This window comes from Chaetodon trifascialis, chromosome 18 (assembly GCF_039877785.1).
Source record: "Chaetodon trifascialis isolate fChaTrf1 chromosome 18, fChaTrf1.hap1, whole genome shotgun sequence".
NCBI lineage: Eukaryota > Metazoa > Chordata > Actinopteri > Chaetodontiformes > Chaetodontidae > Chaetodon > Chaetodon trifascialis.
The window spans coordinates 7,305,280-7,320,692 of NC_092073.1; the positions used below are offsets into that span (position 1 = coordinate 7,305,280).

Here is a 15,413-nt window from a genome sequence, read left to right on the forward strand (position 1 = left end):
CCATTAGCTGCAATTATTTTAACGCATGTATGTTTTCTGTGGATTCATTAGCACTGTCATCACACAGTCAATACATAAGCCCCATGTCTAATCAAACCCACCGCACTACTGCTTTCACATAATCAGCCACAACATGGAACACAAAGATTTCAGTGTTCCAGAATCAATGTAATTGCGAGACATTTCTTCTTGTTGTTGAAAAGGTTACAGAATACAAATAATGAAAAATGCAGTGCATAAAGGGTAAAAGCTCAAAACATCGGGGATGATTTCACATAACGCCAAAAACATGTGAACGGGGAGCTTTTCTGGACTGAAACGAGCAAACAGAGCACAAGGAATTAGTAGCGTTGATGATGGCAGGGCAACTTCATTTACTTGAATTCAAACACCACATCTCCAAAGCGAGTCCATTTGACTTCAGAAAAAAAGTCACTTCTTTCCTTTCTTTTATATTGGCAAGTTGACTTTATCTGCAAACAGGGAGGCACAGAAGAGTGGGCTTGAGAGGTGTAAGAGGATTTGGTCTCTGCTGCCAAGACCTCCACAAAGTGTCCCTGGCATACTGATGCACAGGGCTGAGAGCAGCGGGGAGGAGAGCGAGGCTGCGAGGAGCAGAGGGTTTGGAGTTAGCCGGTGGACTTGATTAAACTGTCTGCTTGGGGAAGACAGGGAGAAAATGAAAGCAGAAGACATGGAGGTTTGAGGGAGAGGGTGGGGAGCAGGGGATGCTGAGTGGTCCTGGGAATCAGTGGGTTGGTTCGGTGCAGCTCATACTTCTATAAAATGGCTACTGTCTGCTCCTAATGGGCACTCAATTGCCGGCTACGAGAGAGCCAGGGAGGGAATGTAGCTGCTCGACACTCCCCAAATCTCAGTGTCTTCAGCAGTCACTTGCCACAGTCTTGAATGACGGTGAGACTTTCACACTTGCGGCGTGTTTATGAGTGAATTAACTGTTATGGATTTATTTCTGCTTATCCTCAGTTATATTTAAGCAGTCCAGGAGACTATTGAGCGTTGCATGCCCTTCAGAAATGTAACTGCTGCTTGTCAATGCTCTGGCTCAATCTGAAAAATCAAATCATGTATGGTAATTGCCACTGCATAAGTTCAATTTGCAGCAAACCTCTATGCTGGTGATCTCTCGATCAACCTTGCTGGCTTCCTCCCGTAGGTGAAACTAAAACAAAACTAATGCAGCCCATGAGAAAAGCTGAGCCCACTCTTTTGAACAAATGACTATTGTTTAATTGTTACCCACCGTAGCCGTGGCCATTTCTAGCATGCTGTGCTACTAGTAATTGAGCATTTATTTGAGAAGAGTAATTGTTAGTGTCCCCCCCCCCCAGGACAAATTACTGGACACATACCTTCGCTCCCTCCTTGCCAGCAGCGCCTGGAAGACCCTGCTCTCCGGGTGGGCCAGGGGGTCCAGGGTGGCCTCTCTCACCAACGGGACCAGTCTCTCCAGTCGGTCCCTAAGATGTCATCACACAGCTGGATATTATTCCATAACAAATGATGCAATATGGCCAATGCAGCTCTAAAAGTTAGTGAAGATGAATTTCGTTGTTAATTTCCACTGACGCTTAAGAGCCCCATGAGTCAGTGGGTGTCCACAATCCAAATAAATGAACAATCTTTTCCTAAAATGAGAACAGATCTGCAATAGATTTACAACATTTTGTTTATAGGCTCAGAAATTTCCACCAGCACCATTATTTTTCATTTACTCAAAGAATTTCTTGCTTGCTTTACATCTATATACATCTGTTCAGGGCACCGCTATTGTTTGTTGATCCCAAGAATCTGCCCAATTGCAGCCTTAGGACTGCTGTATTGCCTTTACTGGAGCTGCATTCTTTACTCATTCATTTATTCTTTGATAATACATTTCTCTTACCTGGGGCCCGACAACACCTCCTGGGCCTGGTGGACCAGTTTTTCCTTGGAAACCCTGAAAAGGATTACAAGGCCTTATTTATATGGTTCACAATAACAAGAGAAACACATCTTAAAACTCAAGTACAGAAACCACAGAGACTCCAGCTGAATTTGTTTCTGCTGATAAGCAGGGATTTGGGTTTTGGTTTGGAATCTGCTTGATGGAGGACCAAGGGGTTTTCAGTAGTAGTAGATGTCAAGATATAATGTGTGACAGAGGACAGGCTGGAACCCAATTAATTTCAATTTAATACCATGCTTAGAAATGCTTTATAACTTTATGTAGTGTCTAGGTTGGAGATTTACAAAGCACGCAGGCAACAGAGCGATGCAGGAGCAGATCGCTTTTTAAGGAGTATATCTGGAAGCAGAGATACAGTATATATATTCAGATGCTAACAATGAGCACTGCAGGCTGAAATGCCACTAAAGCTAAATGAATTAGAGTGATTGGGTACATGGGGCAGTTTTGCTGATGGGTTCCTAAATGTACAGTCTGAACAGCTGACATCAGTGATGTCATAAGCTAGCGCAGTATTTAATTGAAAGTGCTTATGATGCCTGGTCACTGTCAATCAAAATGTAACCCAAATTCTACAGCTCTACGCTGAATTTCGGATTTAATTTTAGAGTCACTGGTTAATCTTATGACAAAATTAGGAATACGTGGTGGAGTTTAAAACAATTCATATTAAATTGTTGGCAGTTGTTTCCATCAAACAAAGCCTGACAAGCGCAGTGCACACTACCTGCCCAGCACCAACAAATACACAGCCAAAGCAAACAAGTGGCTGGTTAAGAGAGAAAAGCATCCAACAGCAAAAGACCCCTTTCATTTTTTTCACAGTTAATGAAATCAGAGATAAAAGACCAACGAATATGAAGATGAAGCAAGATGTGGGACTCTGATGGAATGATAATGTTGCTCTAAGTCTGCTGAATGAGTAATTAGGCGTCTGCTAGCTCACATTACCCTCAGCTTCATAAGTTGATGTTATTATCATAAGTCAGTGTGATTTATTGTTAACAATTGCTTGTAGCTTTAAACTCACAAATGTTTGTGAATTTAATGAAAGAAGAAAAAATCTTTTCCTGATCAACCTATTGATAATATCCATTGCTCAATTTTGTATGTTGCACAAAAACCAGACAAATACTTAATTCATTTTGCTTCCTGGACTACAGAGCGATTTCGAACAACAACAACAATAATAATAATGATGATGATGATAATAAACGGGAAGTATCCTGGTATGATTAGTACACAGTGTTCTCTAGGTGCCATTTATGGGCCATTTAGTCATAATAAACGTGCTGCCTAAGTTTACATTCACAGTGTGTGGTGGATTTCTGTTGCAGTCTTCCTCGTGGACATGCTGAAGAAAGTCAAACAGCAGAACAGGACAAGCCTGTTGAGTCTCTCAAGCATTGACTCCAACGCTGCAGCACAAATCAGATGAACTTCTGCCTTCCAGGAGAGGAACAATCCAATCTGCATTGGCTTGAGGCTTCTTCTAAGTACTCTATATTATCCCTAATATTAACAATGTGGCACTTAGAAGCAGGCGATGAAAGAATGAATGCAGCAGTAGTGTGAAGATAAAAACGTCTGGTATCCTTAACACAGACTTTATCTAATGGAGACATATCTGCCACCTTTATCTGAGCTGTTAAACACTGGTGAATTTCCAGACATGAAAACATGTAATGTTTCAATGGCATAAGTGAATGCAGGAAACCATTACTGCCAGGGTGTGATTCGCATAAAGCAAACATATCAAGAGCAGCGCTGGGTTCAAGCTGACTTTCCATTCGACTGATTTTTCCACTGATTTCCATTTGATCTCTGAATCCCTCTGTCATCAAGCTCCATATAAGCAATTTTCAGCGAGGCATTGCATTTATACCTCATGTCATTTGTAACTTACCATCCCAAAAGCTGAAAAAGTTTTCAAACCTAAGATTCCTGGCTGACTTATGACTCCAGGCGTATTGATCCCTATGTGTTGTGATTTATGGTGATGTATTATTCAGTGGAAACCTTCAGGCCACGCTGTTACAGCATTGGCCCTGACTCAGAGACACCGACTCAAATCTCTATATGCACTTCCTCAAATGCAACCTGTGTTGCTGGCGCTTAGCGCCCATGAGCATCTTTATTGCTGTGATCTATTATCATACTGGATGCTTGTGGAGCCTGTTCATCAGCACATAAATCTACAGCCATAAACACCTTAATGAAGACTCTATTGTTGTCGCTTGAATAGCAGCAAAGGCAGGGAAGCACTCGTGTGTGGTGTATTACGTTATCTATAGGAAGGAGGCTGGCGGAAAGGGAAGCTTTAATGATAGAGGCGATGATCTGTCAAGCTTTTAGTAGAATTTATTGCCCTCTGAGCCTCGTCAAACCAAGGTGCACTGATGCATACCAAGTATGGAGGAATCGAAGTTGAGAGCAGGGGATTGTAGATGTGATCGAGTCAAACTTTGCTTTCTTTCTTTTTTTTTTTTTTTACTGGCAGATAAATCTTACAGGGAAAGGACATATGCATCAATGCATCTTCAGTACAGATTTAGCACATTTCTCATTAAGCTCATGACTGCATTCTGGAATAATAAATAAATAAAAAAAGTCTGCTGCTTTTGGTTATCCGTCAGTTACGGTTGCTCGCTCAGAGCAGGTAATGCTACACAAGGCCACCTTGTTGCAAACGGACAGTCTAAGTTCAGCATCCTTCCGCTGGATATTTGCAAACTTGCCAAAGTAACAAGATAGAGGCTGCATCAGAAATGGCTCCCCAGCTCCCTGGTGTCCATCCCTATGAGACAGGAGTCTGAGGCATCTGGATTCACTCAGACAGACAGATAGACTAAGACAACATTTGCAACGGATTTGTCTTTAGAATTTTGTTTTAACAGGCATGTCTGCCCCTTTGGCATCCCACTCAGATGTTGTATCGCTGATTGTAATCCCCTGCATACAAGAGCAATAGAGATAAGGTGTGGAGGAGGAAGAGAGGGGAGATTCAATTGAAGTGCAGCTCACTGACTGGGGGGATAAGATCTGTCCTGCAATCAGGAGCCAATTTGAAGAATGAGAGCTAAAGAGGTCTTGTTGGCAAATTTAACCTAAATGGGAGCGAGTCCTTGCAGACTACCGGCCATTAACACAACAAAACTAATTCTAGTGGGATTAAAATGAGATTAGCAGAAGAGTCTCCAGAATAAAATGTTGGCATGGTACATTTCTGTGTGTTTTGTAGGCCTAACCAAGTGCCTAAACCCAATCAGACCTTGACCGCAGCGTAAAATTGAAGTTTGAACATGAAGAATCGTAGAGTTTCGACACATCCATGTTTTGTAGAAACGTTCCAATGCCAACATTTGTTCTTGCGATCGGGTTGAGATTAGACTGAGCAGTGAGAGTAGAGCAAACGTCTCTGACAAACTAAAAAAGTTATGAGGTGTCACTGTTGTATCTGCTCGAGCAGTGGAAATATGCCAAAAGTGTCTGAGTGTGAAAAATTCAGTTATATTGAGTTTCCTGCTCGATGTGAGGTCTTCTTTTTCTACACTCAGCAGGAAGTTAGAGGCTGAGACTAAAACGAAGCCACACAGGATATTGCATCCATAGGACTCACTGTTTCTCCGCGCTGACCAGGGTGTCCGGGCAGCCCATCCTTTCCAGGCGGTCCCTGTAGGGTAGAAATAGTACATTCATCACTATCACATTCATATCTGAAGGAAATAATGGCACTATGAAATTGTCCCTATTGCTGGAATAAAAGTTTATTTTTCCGAGCAATGCGTTTTTATTAGAGCAGTATTGTGAAAATGCTTCATCAGCAAAACACCCGTAGTGCAAACACAATTTTCTGGCAAAATTGTAGTTAGACTACTGGAATGCTCATGAAAAAATAACAGGTTCTGGTTTTTTTTTTAGTGAAAGGAACAACATCACTGGCTGAGAGCGAAGAGCCAGCTATGAATCCAACCTGAATCGATAGGTGGAAATTACCACTTGTCTCCTGCCTAGACGGGGGAGTGAGAAAATGGGTTCTGCTTCAATAACAGTTAGACTAATGATCCCTGCACAGAATTAGGGATATTGCTATGTATTACTGCACCCCATGAACTCCTCAAATTGAATCAATCGCGACTTATAATGTTTGCAAACTTGGCTAATTCGCCATTGAGACAGTAGGAAGAGGAGAGGAAGTACAGTAAGAGTGTAGACACTGAACTAGTTTGTGAGGTAAGTGCGGGTTTTACAGTGCTTCGAGCTGTTGTGTGTGTGTGTGTAGTGTCCAGGAAGGCAAAATACTTACAGGGGGGCCCTTTGGTCCAGGGAAGCCCACTGGGCCCTGAGGTCCTTGAGGCCCCTGCAGGTGACAGACAAACAGTGCTGCATCACACACACAAAAAGCAACCGGTGCCATGATTAAACATTGGAAGAGTGTCATATGGATGTATGGCTGTTTCTAGAGCAGCTTCAGAAAGCAAATTAAAGCTATTCAATACAGAAAATGATCTAAAACCATTGCTTTCAGTCATTGTTCATCAGGTCATTATAGCAAGCACAGCGGAGCGAAAAAAAACGCTAAGCTTTTGGTCACACTCTCTTTATTATCCAGCCACAGAGAAATGTGGAGTTATAGGGCTCTCTGACTTTGTATTAGTGATAATTTAGTGGTCCAACCAGGCTTAATCCAAGACTGTAATCTAACGTTTGAGTGGTGATATTTCTTGAAATGGGGGCATTCCTGGGGTGAAATATTTAAAAGATAGATTCGGAGTAAGTGAATAACCTGCTTGGTGAAATAAGGTAAACTCCTGCCAAATGCCAAACTGTGATATTAAAGGGAAAAAGTAGTAATAACTTCACACGAGCCAGACAACAGGGAGTGATTTTAAGTTACTGTTTGCAGACACACCTGGTGTGCATCACAGTGCATCATTGAGGTAATATAAGGGAGATTTGCATTCCAATATACATAAATATGCCTGACTTAACTCAGGTTTCTATATCTCAATTTTGCAGGATTTTTTTTGCAACTTCTTTATTCAAAAAAACCCGTTCTGCAGCAGCTGTTAAGCAGAGTTCACGAACTGACAGTTTGTCCAGCTGGAATTTCGAAACTTTGAATCTCTCAGAACTGCATTCCAGCCAAATGGAATCATGAAAAGTTAAGAGCTGCCTGTCAGCATCTCCTTCACCGTGCTGTTGAAGGTCCTGAGAATTACAGGGAGTGCTGGAGGACTGAGGGCAGGCATCTTCTCCTCAGTTCATATTAACATGACTCCTGACACCCAAATCCAAAACTGAAAATCCACTAGGACACTGGCACAGAGTGAGAGCGAGTTCCTCACATTTCATGAGAGATTTCGAAAAAAGAAAATGATTTAGGAGCAAGCACTCACCAGAGTACTGCTTCACGCGTGAGTATTGGTAAAACTAGTGCACCCAGTGACGGCTTAAACTTTATCAAATGATACCTATGATTCACGCTGGCCTTTGACGTTGGAAACACTGAATGTGTCTATTTTAATGAGGCATGATGAGTAATATGCTGTGCCGGGCTGTGTAGCTCACATGGATAACAAAAGTTGCCTTTAAGAGCTTGGTTACACTCCTACATTGTTGATTTGCCTTCACTTAACAGAAGGGAGGCTCTGGTTTCTGGTGAACTCGCCTTTATCATGCTTCATCAGAGCTGTAAGAAAGTCCATTTCCCCCCCCTCTGGTGTAAGACAAGTGTTAATGTAACTTGCTGCAGTTGCTTAACAGTTCAGGCTTTTCTCGTTTATTGCCTTCTTTGGACTTCACTAGATCCCAGTCCATGTTTCATATTTTCTCTGTGACACAGCAAAATCAAATTGCACTAAAACGTCACTGGAAATCTAACAAAAGGTCTTAAATAAGGTGGCGCTGCTCGAAGGCTTTTATTGTGAACCATCACACTGCAAAGGACAAATGTACCGCATTACAAGTCTGAGAACCAATGGAAAAGTGAAGAGGCTGAAAAATAAAGAGAAATGCTGCTTTCTGTTAGATCAGTGTAGGAACAGGGACATAGCAGTAAAGCAAAACCCTCCATTTTTACCTCTTAAACCTTTCTAATTGTCTAGTCTTTCTTGGAAAATTGCAAGTTAAACACTGTCATCTTCTCAAGCAGCCGGTCAGAGGTGGAGGTGGATGACACTTTATGCACTAAGAAGTAATGCAAAGATGATACTGACAGGCTGATACAAAGATATAACCCTTTGCGTGGTCACATGTGTTGTAGCCATCCCAGACCCTGTGTGTTATGGACTTACCCTCTCACCAGGCGGGCCTGGAGGACCGTCGTTGCCTGCTGTGCCCTGCAACACACAGCAACAGCAAATCATCATCAGTTCATATTTAGGTAGGTCTCTGCACTACCCAGTACTACCCACACTGCCCAGTAAAAACGCCTAAAATCACTGTGAGAGTTGCTGTATTGTTGTGGGTAGGGTAGTTGGTGTACCTTGGGACCTGGTTTTCCTGTTGGACCTCTGGCTCCACGACCCCCACGAGGACCCTACACAGAAAAAGACTCAAGTCAAGCCAAAAGCCTTGTGATACTATGTACAAGTTACAATTAATTTAATGAAACCATGGAGGGAAAATCCATACCGTTGGACCTCTTTGCCCTCTTGGACCAGGTTTGCCTGCAACGCCCTGTTGGATGATCAAAGGGAAAACATTTTAGGCACTCACACACACACTTCCTGTGTGTCATTCTTCAACTTGAATCCACTTCAGACAGCACTCGAACGTTTGTCCTAAAGAGAAGGGTTAAAATCACTTGACACTCGAGTGTCAAACAGCCACAGAACAATTGGTTTCCTGTTCTGAATTAGCAGCTTGATTTTAAAGGGTGCATTAAAGTGTACTTGTGTTAAACATCAGTTGCTGCATTGCACTCGCACACATCTTCCAGTCTACCATTAAAATCTTAAAAGGACGTATGTAAGCGTAGAACTGTGATAACTAAGATATTTGTTAGTAAAAAGTAAACAACAGGTCGCATCTCAGCGATGACAGAAAGTACTGCAGTTGTGTATTTATAGGCACGATATGCACTTTTTGAACGACAACAAAGAATTTGCTAAGTAATGTTATTTCCACGGGTTGGCTGACATGCAGCGAAGATATTTCTACAATAGCTTGAAATGGTTTTCTGGCTTTAAGTCAACACTGGACAAAATCTGGAAAGAATGGAGTGTTTCATTTTGGCAGGGAGCCTCGGCATAACTGAGATAATGTACTTCAAAGTGTCCATTCAGTGATTCTGATGGACTCAAAAAAGGACCATTTTCTATTTATTTAAGATCATCTGGAATAAGACTTTTTCCATCCTTACCTCCGCCAATCAACAGTTTCGTTAAGGTGAAATCAAGATAAGTCGGGAACATTCTGGCTATTTCAAAGATAACAGCAGAAAGTAAAACCTGTACCTGCGTTGAACTCTTTCACTGCGTCAAGAACTTATTTTTTCCAAGCCCAGAAATGGGGAGAGGGGCTCCATGAAAGCACAATTGTTTCCACATCTTTTGTTCTCTCCCCAACATTGATTTTGCTGCTGTTATTTTTTGTGCCAAGTCACCATACAGAGGCCTTTATAATGGGAATCAATTTTCTTTTATGCTGGGATATGATGGTGTGGTGATTTTCATACACAAACAGGCGCAGTGTGTGTTTGTGTGTATTTGCTTACCCTGGCTCCTTTCTCGCCGTTGGCACCCGGGAACCCTGGGAAACCGCTTGAGCCCTGTCAATAGGAGAGGGAGATATCATGGAGGGGAATGAGGGAAACAAGAGGGAGTCCGCGTGGGTCAGGCCATGCATGACGATGAAGGCTCATCTTGTATTTATCTGCACTGTTGCTGGATATCTTCTGCAGTTACACGGTGAACTTTCACATGCTTAAAGCCACGGCTCATGTCGAATTTCATGAATTTAGCATAAGGTTTGAAATATAAAACTGATCACTTCCAAGACCCTAACATGTCCTGATTTATTAACGTTGCTGTTCTAGAAGCTGTCTCCACTTCAGTTGGATTGGCTGTTTAATAGTCTATTTAAAGCGAAAGCCTAACATAAAAATAATATTTCCTGCGTTTTCAAGAGAATATATCAAATTCGCAAGCTTTCCCCGCTCTGGTATCTCTACAGTGCTTATCAAGCTGGCAGAACACAGAAAGCTTCTGAGGCGAATCATCTAAACTTATAGGAGTACGTACAGAACACACACACACACACACACACATGGAGAACAACAACAGCTTTAACACAAGACCCCCGTGAACACAAGACGGGATGGCGTGAGTCTTCTCCTTCAGTCAAACTCAGGCTATTAAAAAGCAGCTTACCCATTCTGCAGCACCTCACCACACGTTGCATTGGGGACATTCAATAAAGAAATAATCACTGACATGTTACTCGTGCTCAGTTATGTCTAACACTTTATTTCTAACGTGCCTTTCTCTTTAATTTAACTCATCGTGTTTTGAGACATGCAGCTTTGTTTAAAAGCTCAAAAATCTGTCAACTCCAAATCAAATATTTTGCTTTGCTCATAGATGTTGGTAATAAATTTATTGGGGGGCTGGGAGTCCCTGTGCCAATGCTTCATCAGAATCCCAGGCGGCAGCTCCTCTCACGTTCATTTAAGACGGACGCTTATGAAAACTGTTCTGCAGACAAACCTCAGTCCACATGAATAGTGGATGGTGGGCAGCAGGCAACTCTAATAATGAAGTACATGTTATCAGCTGTTACAAGGATCTGATTTTTAAGTGTAATATTTTTCAATAAGATCCAATTAATGAAGGTTTTTAAAAGTTTCACAACCTGGCAACCCAAAATCTTGGGTTGCCTGTTGCATATCCTTTTTATTAGGTAATAAACGAGTACTTAATACTGGTAATGCTCATTGGTTTCTAACTTTCTAATAAGTCTAAATGTTAATATGTTGTTAATAAATGTATTTTGATCAAAATGCTCGGCAGCACCGTCCCAGAAGGTCAGCGGTCTAACACTCCATTGGATTCTTTTTGATTAATTATGGAACTAAAAACATGAAACAAATGTCACGCTGGAGGAGGAAAAACACAAGCCAATGGTTTTTTGTTTTAGTTTACAACCTGGCAACTGAGAAGTTGTTCTTAGTAATGGATCATAAGTGATTCATAAAACATTACATGGTGTAATTGGTATGAATAAAGCCATTAATTACATCTTAAAAAACCCTTTGTGCATGGTGCCTCACTAGAAAGACACCAACCCTTCTACAGGGGCCACCATTAAAGGTAATATTAGATGCTTCATTTCCAGAAGTGTCACCTCAAAAATGCATCTGTCAGTGTCGGGCGTAAAACACGTATTGTACAGATGATGAGCACTGACGCTCCTCCTCCCCAGAGATGCAGGTAACACTTATCTGCTTTGACTGTCACGCTGTTACGGACTAAAATAGTTTCTCACCAGCTGTTTGCAGTATCTACAGTTTCTAATAATTGTTTATATGGTGAATCCATTCACATGAAATCAGCACACTATCTGGTTCAAATGCTTCTGTCTCTTGCGTTGTGCCAGTGTAGGCTGATAACTGCTGCGGATTCAGTCAGAAATGACAAAAGAAATCAGTGTTTACTGTGGTGAGAGTGATGCTAACTTACCTTGGGTCCTTGTCTTCCTGGATAACCTGGCAATCCTGGAACACCCAGTTTACCCTGAGAGACATTAACAGCACAAGTCATCAGGTTCATCGAGGTTAAAAAAAGCAGCTGGGATAAAAAAACATGGCTGGACATTGTTGTGTCTGCTTTCAAGCATCCTCAGCATTTAAGCCCCAGTACCTTTTCTCCAGCAGGACCAAGGGGACCTGACTCTCCGGTGGGGCCAGCTCGGCCTTTGGGACCCTCAGGACCGTCCTCTCCGCGGGACCCAATCATGCCAATCTCACCCTATAACACAAACACACACGGAGAACATCACAGTCATGTACAGTGATTGACACCATATAAAGAATAAATCAGGCCGGACATGTAGGAAGTTATCTGTATGACAGACGATGTTATGATGCTCCTCACCCGGTCTCCTTTGATTCCCATGTCTCCCTTGAAACCTGGGAAACCATCCTCACCCTAAAAAAAAAAAAAAAAGAAGTTATTTATAAGTTGAAATAGACTATTTTCTCCATCTCACCTGGGAACTTATTAACTCTCCTGATATTTTGTAGTTATTGAACATCTGTTCAATATTCAGCCTGCTCATGTTCACTCTGTGCATCACAGGATCAATACTGCTATCTGCTGGCCGGATGCTGGAACAGCAGATGCAAAGAACTCTATTACGGTGTTGGTGGACGAGCTGGGCTGAATGTACCTACAGTATGCACCAACTGATTATAGACATTTGGAATTTGGGTTTTATTGTTGACTAAATATATTTGTGTGTGTGTGTGTGTGTGTGTGTGTGTGTGTGTGTGTGTGTGTGTGTGTGTATATATATATTTATATTTAAAAGGATTTTTCAATATCTTTTCCAAAATACTCTAAATGAAGACTTTTGTGATCAAATTTTGTGATCTTCGTCAGCGAATCAGTGTTACCCTCAGATAAACACACTGAAATGGCTGCTGAAGGACACTATTCACTTCAGCCAAACCTCTGTCTCTTTTCTTTGACACATTCTCTTTCTAGTCTGTCACCTGTCCATGTTTTCAACTCTATCTGATGCATTATGCAGCACTGATCATGTCTGTTGCCAGAAACCCGCATCATGGAGACCACACACACACACACAGATACACGCACACACACCTGAGGTAAAGCGCATCCTTTATTCATGACAAACCCTTTCTCCACAAGGTTTGCTTTTGAATCTTTTGCCATAAATAATTCAATAAAAATGATATGAATACCTGTCATTGTAGAGAGAACAACAGCCCTCAGTCAGATAATGGATTTTATACAGCAGTGTAACTCTATCGATCTTAAATAAACGCCATGCATATTAATAAGCAACCTAGTTTAAATTCTATATGGCGACACGCACACACAGCTGAGGACTTCAAAAGCGCTTGAGATGGACTGCAGTGTTCTTTGAAAGTAGAAGCCTCGAGCACGACAGCTTTACATTCAACGACTGACTGAGGGTCACTCCGAGCAAGTCTGTCTCCACTGAAGGTTGCTATCGACTGACGTCTGCACGGTACTTTCAGGCTGCAGCGGCCGTCCACTCCGCTTCAAAAGAGCCAAAACAAGGCTGGGAGGGCAGGTAAACTATCTGTGGCATGAATATATTTACGCGCTGTTCCTCAGCTTTATTTTGTCATCTTCACCTTCAACATTCTGTCAATTTCGACGCATTTAAACTTTGTCTTTGACAGAAATAGGCCCAGTGAATTTAGTCTGTTTATTCAACTTGGCAAATCTATCACCTGCATTAGTAGAACATTTGAAATGATTTGTTTCCAGCATTTGGATGGGAACGCATGTTTACTTGTAGTAATCTTTCTCGACAAAACTGCAGAAATCTTTCCGTCACTAGCTATAAACTGGATGGTAAATTAAGAAATGATGCGGAAACAATTTAGCAAGTTAAGAAGTCTATATACCTTCTCTCCCTTTGAGCCCTTGAGACCACGGACACCGTCAGCACCCTGTTGGACAGGAGAGAGAGATTATTATTATTATAAACATAAGAAGACAATACAATTATGCAAAATGGAATAAAAATGGTCATTCAAATGTGCACATGGACTGAAGCCTTACCTTGACACCACGAGGGCCAGGATAACCAATAGGACCCTGTGGACCTGATGGACCCTAGAGAACAGAGAAGTATGCATGGTTACTGTTGTGAATGCTTTGCACTGAGGTTAGAAGAAGATAAGGAAGTCGTAGGTGGAACGCACCGATACACGTCTGCGTGAGCCTCTAAATGCACTCTGGTTATTGTAACTGAGCAGACTAAGATTTTCCAATGCATGGACAAATGTAAACACTTTATTTTAAGCTGGCTGTGCTTTGTTTGCCATGGTAAGTGTTTTACTGGTACATGTAAAGAAAATGCTCACAAAGCTAACTATACTATTAAATATTATCCCTCATGCATGCTAGAAGGTTGAGAACACATTAATTCTTGATCCAAATGCAAAGAAAAATCCTAGATAACTGACTCGAAATTACATTTGACAACTAACCCTCATTATCATTATCACCCCATATCATATTAGGACTAAAAGAAACATGGTGCTTCTGAATATTGGAATTGAACATGTTATTTAAGTAATTTGATTTATCAATTTTTAATTTGATGTATCAATGACAAACAAATCAGGCTATCCTGTTATCATTTTTTGTTCAAAAGCCTAATTATCTTTGGAGTACATTAAAAAATGAGTCACTGCACGTTTTATTTTAACATTTTTAAACACTGCTTTCAGCATTTACATTGTTTTTTTTTTGTTGTTTTTTTTCAAGTTCTCAGCTCTGCCTGAAATACACCTACCTGCGCTCCTTTCTCTCCAGCTGGACCCTCCTTACCAGGATGACCCTGGAACATAAGAATGTCACAATATTACTTTCAGAGTAAACGCTCAGCAGTTAATGTGTGTGAACAAAGTCAGCTAGTTGATACTAGTTATGACACGTTGCACACAAAGGAAAAAAATAACTGAATGTATGAAAAAAATTGCCATAAACACCATTTCACAATGTCTATGAAGTTTCTGCTCATGCATCAAAAATGCATGATTTTATTAAGGGAGTCTGGTGACTTCCTCCAACAGAGATGAGGTTGTGTCAGTAAAGTAACAAAAAATCTTTCTCATTAGCAGTTTGAGGCCGATTAACAGGCAGGTAGACATGCCCATACAAACGAGTCGATATACACCCTCGAACACACACATATGCAGTCCTTCAGCTGAGAACACCTGGCACTTCCAATTTGAGGTGTGAGGCTGAGGCAGAAGGCTGTAAATCAGCAGGCTCTGGGGCCTGAGGGCAATTAAGGGCTGCCTGCTTTTTGAACTTGCACACCTCTGCTAGCGAGGGCAAAGAAGCAGGGATGACATGAGCGACTGCAGGTCTGGAATAACAAAACTCAGAGGCACAATATTACATTTCTGCTGATGAAATATGCCGTGAGAGATTTGTGAGGAGCAGTTCTGCAGTATTTCACACGAAGGCTCGGTCTGTGTCACACACCAAAAGGGTAAACCCACTGACACACAGTGTATCCACAGTCTGGGCCCATTTTATTGCAGAACACAGTCTGCATAACCTTTTTAAGAAAGTCAAGAGAGAGAGTAAACAATGTCATGTACTCAGTGACCTACATCCCATGAACACACACTGTGCTACAGTTTGATTGGGAGTCCCTCAAACTGATTTTATATCATATTCTGTACAGTTGCAACTGTAACTATAGC

At 41.6% G+C, this 15,413-nt stretch overlaps 1 protein-coding gene across 2 annotated transcripts in view; it reads right to left on the minus strand.

Annotated features, from left to right (window-relative positions):
• The window catches only part of col11a1a (collagen, type XI, alpha 1a), a 76,645-nt gene that overhangs the window by 27,449 nt on the left and 33,783 nt on the right, over nt 1-15,413 (minus strand). For both annotated transcript variants that reach the window (XM_070986415.1, XM_070986414.1), the window contains exons 26-39: nt 14,492-14,536; nt 13,753-13,806; nt 13,596-13,640; nt 12,067-12,120; nt 11,833-11,940; nt 11,653-11,706; nt 9,690-9,743; nt 8,606-8,650; nt 8,457-8,510; nt 8,266-8,310; nt 6,276-6,329; nt 5,589-5,642; nt 1,907-1,960; nt 1,374-1,481 (exon numbers count right to left, since the gene is read on the minus strand). In XM_070986415.1, the coding sequence (XP_070842516.1) occupies nt 1,374-1,481; nt 1,907-1,960; nt 5,589-5,642; nt 6,276-6,329; nt 8,266-8,310; nt 8,457-8,510; nt 8,606-8,650; nt 9,690-9,743; nt 11,653-11,706; nt 11,833-11,940; nt 12,067-12,120; nt 13,596-13,640; nt 13,753-13,806; nt 14,492-14,536 (828 nt within the window). The remainder of the gene's footprint in view (nt 1-1,373; nt 1,482-1,906; nt 1,961-5,588; nt 5,643-6,275; nt 6,330-8,265; nt 8,311-8,456; nt 8,511-8,605; nt 8,651-9,689; nt 9,744-11,652; nt 11,707-11,832; nt 11,941-12,066; nt 12,121-13,595; nt 13,641-13,752; nt 13,807-14,491; nt 14,537-15,413) is intronic.